General features: G+C 52.7%; 1 protein-coding gene across 1 annotated transcript; it reads left to right on the top strand.

The window, feature by feature from the left end:
- Positions 1–2230: 2230 nt before the first annotated feature.
- On the top strand, positions 2231–5996 carry SERTAD3 (SERTA domain containing 3). Its single transcript, XM_082606542.1, has 2 exons — positions 2231–2363; positions 4731–5996. The coding sequence occupies exon 2, from the start codon at positions 4737–4739 to the stop codon at positions 5331–5333; it is 597 nt and encodes a 198-aa protein (XP_082462668.1). The 5' UTR covers positions 2231–2363; positions 4731–4736; the 3' UTR covers positions 5334–5996.
- The last annotated feature ends 821 nt before the right edge of the window (positions 5997–6817 follow it).

The following is a 6817-nucleotide window of genomic DNA, read 5'->3' as shown; positions in this document are numbered from 1 at the left end:
AGTACAGAGGGCTGAGGGACCCAGCTTGAGGAGTGAACAGGGTTCTGTGGAAGAGGGGATATCCCACCTGAAACCTCGTTTGGTGAGAATGAGCCAGGAGAAGGTTCTAAGGAATGATAGCATTCTGGGCAGAAGATACCACATGAGCGAAGGCCAGGAGGCTGGAGAGCACATAGCCCCTTTGAAGAACTAAAATCTGTCCCCTACAGTTAATAACACTTTGCTCGGAGAAGAGAAGCAATCAGCCCCAAGAGGCTGTTCGAAGGACACTAAACTGTCCAGGGTCATTGTAGAAAGTTTAAGCTTTAGTCTAAGGTGTTATGCAAGGAGTGGAGCAGGGGAGAGGTGGGGAGGGGACCGTCAGGTTTGTGTTTTTTAAAGCTTCCCTTGGCTACAGTGTGAAGGTGGGTCAGAGGATGAAAGAGTGGAGGCTGGGGACCCAGGGGGTGCCCAGAGGCAGAGAAGGGAGAGTGGGCGGGAGGGAGCCTGAGTGGACAGTTCGTTGGGGAGGGGCAGGGAGGGAGGCATCCAGAAGGAAGCCTAGGGCTACATCCTGGAGATGGGGTTTTACAGGGGCCACCCTGAGAAGGAAACCCTGGAGGAGCAAGTCTGAGAGGGGGAAGGGGAAGAATCGCCCCTTCCTCATCATGTCCCTCTTTGGAATTTACCTTTGTTCCCTAGAAACACCCTTCCCAGGCCTGAGCAAGCCAGTGCTCTCTCCTCTCCATACCCCCCCGCCCCCCCCAAATCCATTCCAATCATGTACTGCTTCTGCAAACAGCTGGATGACTTGGTTAACACATTCCAACCGATGAGAACTGGTCTGAGGAGCCTTAAACCTTCCTTCCCAGGGGCGGCCTGGAGAAAACTGTCTCCTCTGCCCCTTGGTGACAATTTGTTGTGGAGGTGAGGCAATGCTGGTTCAGGCTTTCAGGGCACTAGCACTGTTTTATTTCTTCCCTCTTTATTTCTTTCTGTCACATTGGGCATTTAACAAACTTTCACTGAGTGCCTGCTTTGTGTCCAGCCCTGTGCTAGGTGATGCTGTGGACCAAGCAGTGGGTGACTGAGATAACCTTGGTACATGTCCTCAGGAGGCCCACAGTCCAGACAGAGACAGCCCAGGGCCAAGATGGGGGAGGCAGGGGCAGAGGAGTCAAGGCCAAGACAGAGGAAGCACAGGACACCATGGGAGTCCAGAATGGGTCCCAACTCATCCTGGAGGCTCAGGGAGGGCTTCTGAGAGGAGAAATCCTTTGAGATGAGTTCTGATGAGAATTCTGGGTTCTGGGAATTGAGGGTGTATTTTCAGGATGGGGGAGCAAATTTAAAGATCCAGAGGCCTTTTATTTTTCTCATTTTTGAGAACTTGTTATGTACCTGAGATTGTTGTAAACACTGGGGATAAGGCAGGAAGGAAAACAGAATCTCTGAGTTCATGGTGGTGGAGGGCACTTGAAGCCGTTTTAGAAAACCTGAAAGTCAATCCGTGTGGCAGGATTGCTGGGATCAAGGAGGAGTGTGTATCAGGCCAGACCTGAAGGGCTTTGAGGCAAAAATATGAGTTTGGACTTTATCCCCAGGACAGTGGGGAGCCGTGAACCAGTTTCCAGCAGCGGGGGTTGCCACCCTGAGAGAGGAAGGATGGGGCGTCAGGAGGATGTATGAGACACCACCAGAGGACACGCTGCGGAAAAGTCCTTATAAGAAGAAGGCCGCGGGGTAAAGTGGGGGGGGAGCAGAAGGACAGGGGCGGTGAAGGGGCGGGGTTGCGATCGCCCAGGCAACATAGGCCACGCCAAACTATTGGCTGGTCTTCAATGCGTCATCCTCCTCCGCCCCGCAGGGTCCGCCCTCGGAACCCAGGGGGCGCGGCCTCAGCGAGAGGCTCAGACCCGCCCGTCCGGAAAACGGGTTGGAGTGGGGAGTGCGAGGCACTCTTGCTCCGCGACGCGGTCCAAGCTGGTATAAAGAGATCGTAGAGAGCAATAATGACGATCTCGGAGCAAGGATAGTAACTGAGTTGAAAGAAACAGCGTTGATATCCCCTCCACTCTAGAGACGTGGCCCCCCCCCCTCCCAGCGAGTTGCAATCCTTTAAATGGTCCGCGGAGCAAGGGAGGGGAGGACCGGTGGGGCGTCTCCTGGCGACGGCCTGGTGGCCCCGCCCAACTAATCCGCGCCCCGCGGCGGGCAGCACTCCAGCCAATCGTGGCTCGCGGCTCGGCTCCCGGGCTGAGCTGGGTGGCCCTGAGGCCAGACTGAGAGTCCCCGGAGAGGTGAGCGAGGGCCCTACCCAGCACTGGAGGGTCGCAAAGCCGCGGGCGTTCCCGGAGGTGGTCATTGCGAACCTGGTAGTTGAGGTGAGGTGTGGCTGCCTGGCTTGGGATCTGCCTTGGGTTGGGGGAGGTGGAGGCGCGCCTCCGAGAGTTGCGGAGGCTGGGTACTGGTGGGAGTAGGAGACGCAGATTAAGGGGAGGGTTAGGGACCGGAGTTTCGAGATCCTGGACGGAAGGCGAAGTTTTGGGGGCAGGATCTTCAAGTGAAGGGAGTTTGAAGCTGGGACATGGGGTGTTTGGAGAAGCAAGAAAACTAGAGAAGGAACTTTTGGGGTAGGAAATCTGAAGATTAGGACAATTCGGGCCTCCGGAACAGGTTGAATTCGGGGTTCTAGTGTTCAGGAAAAGGTGTGAGGGGTTGGGCTGGGATCCCAGGCCATTTGGAGAAGCGCGAGAACTAGGGGCAAGGACACTTGGTCTCCAAGACGCCGTGTCGGAGAGGGGGTGCTGGGGAGAGTTCCCTGTCAGGTATTGGAGCCAGAGGGGGAGACTGGAGGTGAAGTCGAGAAGCGTTTGAAAGACGGGAGAACAGGGGAAGTTGACGGGAGAAGGTCTCAAAATTGAGATACCTAGTGTCCCGAACGGAGTGCGTCGTAGAGCATTTGTAAATCTTTGAGCATTGTGTTGGGGTCTGGGTCTCTGGACCCGAGGGCAGTTTGAGGGGAAAATCCAGGACCTTCTGCGGTCAGAAGAAAAGCAGTTTCACAGCCCGAGTCTGGAGTGGGGGAGGGGTGTTCCGGGCTTGGAGCTCAGACCCTCCGCCCTGGAGGCGGTGGAGGGCGGGGCTCGGCAGGCGCCCGGCCGCTGGACGTCCGGGTTCCCTTCCCCCACGTACTGCGGGCCCCTCTGCGCATGCCCAGGGGGAGGGCGGGGAAGGTTAGTCCCTGCGGCGTGCGGAGCCTTCCGGGAATTGTAGTGCGTGCTCAACGTCAGTGCGTGTACCTGGAGGCTATTGGTCCACATTTCCCAGAAGCCTCTGGGCCAAATTGGGGCGTGTCTGAATGCTGAAAGGAGATTCCTTAAAGGGGCGGGGCCTGTAGAGGGCCCACGTCTGGTTGGATGGGCCGGTAGGGGCGGGGCTTGGCTTGAGTCGAGTTCTAGCAAGTTTTCCTGCGGGGCGAGCCCTGGGGTAATATGAAGGCACCCGCGAGGGCCTGAGGGAGGCTCCTTCACTGTCATTGGGCGCGCTCCCAAGTCAGTTAGCGAGAGGGCATGGACAGAGAAACATCTTCCCTGTGAAAGACGAGTGTCCATAGATAGGTGCCCTTACAGGGCTCCAGGTGGCTGGAATATAGTAGGCACTCAAAATATCGAATGAATAAATGGCAACTAACTCTTGTTCATTAAGTGTGTAATGTCACATTACTTCCCGAGATCACACAGCTGAGCAGCGTGAAAGGCAGAATTCAAACCCAGGATTTTCTGCTTTGAGGCCGGGTCTCTGTACTCAACCCCTGTCTTGTGTATGTCACATTTGAAGAAGGGTATTGTGGAAAGAACAGCTTTAAGATTTAGGGGGACTTGAGTTAGTATCCTCATCTTGCAGATGAGGAAGTTGAGTCTCAAGGAGGTAAATTCACTACTTGAGCCCACATGGGCAAGTAAGTGGGATTCAAACCCAGCTGTTTAAGTCCAGATCTTGTTTTCTTTTCTTTTCTTTTCTTTTTTTCTTTTTTTTTTTTGATGTGGATCATTTTTAAAGTCCTTACTGAATTTGTTACAATATTGCTTCTGTTTTATGGTTTTCTTTTTTTTTTTCTTTCTTTTTTTTGGCCGCGAGGCATGTGGGTCTTAACTCCCCAACCAGGGACCGAACCTGCACCCCCTGCATTGGAAGGCGAAGTCTTAACTACTGGACCACCAGGGAAGCCCCCCGGATCTTGTTTTCTTTTCTTTTCTTTTTTTAAATTAATTAATTTATTTTTGGCTGCATTGAGTCTTCGTTGCTGTGCGCAGGCTTTCTCTGGTTGTGACAAGCGGGGGCTACTCTTTGTTGTGGTACATGTTTCTCATTGCTGTGGCTTCTCTTGTTGCGGAGCACAGGCTCCGGGCCCATGGGCTTCATTAGTTGTGGCACGCAGGCTCAGTAGTTGTGGCGCACAGGCTTAGTTGCTCCACGGCATGTGGGATCTTCCTGGACCAGGGCTCGAACCCATGTCCCCTGCGTTGGCAGGTGGATTCTTAACCACTGTGCCACGAGGGAAGTTCCAGATCTTGTTTTCTTAATCTTATACATTTACTCTCCTCCTTAGCCTTGTGGTATTCATGCTATCTCCATTTTATAGATGCAGAACTGAAGTTTGGATCATTACAAATCAACAGCAACCATACAGGAGATTCAGGGTTTGAACTAGCCCTGGTGTGTCTAACTTGCCCCTCTTCTCTCTACAGGGCATCATGGTAGGAGGCTTGAAGAGGAAACACTCAGATCTGGAGGAGGAAGAGGAGGATGAGAAGTGGGACTGGGGTCCGGCAGGCCTGCGGAGCTACCAGCAAGCCCTGCTCCGTATCTCCCTAGACAAAGTCCAGCGAAGCCTGGGGCCCCGAGCACCCAGCCTTCGCAGGCATGTCCTCATCCACAATACCCTCCAGCAGCTCCAAGCTGCGCTTTGCCTGACTCCTGCACCTGCCCTGCCCCCAGAGCCCCTCTTCCTGGGCGAGGAGGACTTCTCCCTGTCGGCCACCATCGGCTCTATTCTCAGGGAGCTGGAGACCTCCATGGATGAGACCGAGCCCCCTCAGAATCCAGTGGCTCTCCCAGGCCCTCAGAATGAAGTGCTGCCCCAGCCCGATCCAGTCTTCTTAGAAGCTCTGAGCTCCCGGTACCTGGGGGACTCTGGCCTGGATGACTTCTTCCTGGACATTGACACATCTGCAGTGGAGAAGGAGCCTTCACTGGCCCCACCAGAGCCTCCTCACAACCTCTTCTGTGCCCCAGGGTCCTGGGAGTGGAATGAACTAGATCACATCATGGAAATCATTCTGGGATCCTAAAACTTTGATGTGGGGGGCCCTTCCTCATCGCAGCCTTGGTGGGCTGAATCCCTGGATGCAACTCTGTGTGTGTATGTGTGTGTGTGTGTGTGTTTTGATGGGGGCTCTAAGCAGTGGCTGTGGCCTCCTTCCTCCCATTTCAGGGTTCCAAATTGTCTCGCATGTATGTGTGTGTCTGGTTATCGCAACCTTCTGTGAAGGTGGGTCTTCCTGAATTAATTTATCTGTTCCAAATGCCTTAATGTGACTCTGTTTCTGGGAGTCTGGTTTCCCACTTCCACATTTCTTCTGCCTTTCCCTCCAGTTCCTACTCCCCTTGTGTCCACTGGGGCCTCAGGGAAGATAGTTTGGGCCTGTCAGAGGATGACAGGGATGTGCGCCTGATTGCTATGGAAACCCAGCCTCTGCCTCTTGCACTTCCAGGTAGTGGGAGGGGCTGGCCTCCTCCCCACAGGCTGAACCCCACCTCCTTCACAGGACCGCAATCCAAGCAGCCTCCTGATTCATGACCAGGCCGGACCATGTGCAATAGGGTGGAAACCAAACTGCTCCATGCCACGTTATTTAAAAGAAAGGCGGGTTTTGTGGTGGTTTTTTGTTTCTGTTTTTGTTTTTTGATTGTTTGTAATGATTTTTTTTTTTAATAAAAGTACTTTGGAAGGAGTGGTGTTGCCTAAAGTTTCTAAACTTCAGTGGGTCAGTGGGAGGGACCTGGTAATTTCCCTAGACTCCTGTACCCCTTCCCTGTCAAAGGTGGGGCAGGTATATTATTAAACATAACATTTATTGAATGCTTTTTAAGAGCACTGTTCTACCTGCTTTATTTGAATTAAGTCATCTAATCCTCATGATTATACAGAAATAGATACTGTTACCACGTTTTACATAGGAGGAGCTTGAGGTTCAGAGAGGCCAAGTCACTTGCTCAGGGTCACACAGCCAGGAAGAATGAGGACCAAGGAGCTAGAACTCAAATTCAGTCTACCTCCAGAGCCTTCTTAACAATTGTATTTGTTGCTTCTTTGTAGATTTAGATTCCCCAGACACATGGGTGGACACAGGAGAGAGAGACTGGGTCACATGAATTACATGTCAAATGATAAAGCCCTCTGGCACGTAAAAGTCAGCCCTTTCGTTGTATGAAATGTGCTGCTGAGGCCCAGGGGAGAAAGAAAATACCCAAAGACCCCCAGTACTAACAGCAGATCTTTCTAGAAAACTGTTGGCTAGGAAGCAGAGTAAAGTTAATGGTTCTAATGATTTATTTAAGAGGTGTAAGCCCAGGCTGGTGAGAGTGAGGGGAAAAAACGGGAGGCCAGGGAAGATGTGTTGAGATACACTGCTGCAGGGACTTCCCTGGCGGTCCAGTGGTTAAGACTCCATGCTTCCAATGCAAGGCGTGCAGCCAAAAAAAAAGATATATTGCTGCACTGGCTAGGCCTCCACAAAGACCTTTAAAGACATGGCAGCAGGTAAGGTTACAC

Source organism: Mesoplodon mirus (assembly GCF_964341445.2).
Source record: "Mesoplodon mirus genome assembly, chromosome: 19".
Lineage (NCBI taxonomy): Eukaryota > Metazoa > Chordata > Mammalia > Artiodactyla > Ziphiidae > Mesoplodon > Mesoplodon mirus.
The sequence above is the reverse complement of the archived record's forward strand: the minus strand, read 5'-3'. Positions and strand labels throughout refer to the sequence as shown.

Coding starts and splice junctions, on each gene's coding strand:
- SERTAD3 (XM_082606542.1), top strand. CDS start 4,737: ATGGTAGGAGGCTTGAAGAGGAAACACTCAGATCTGGAGGAGGAAGAG.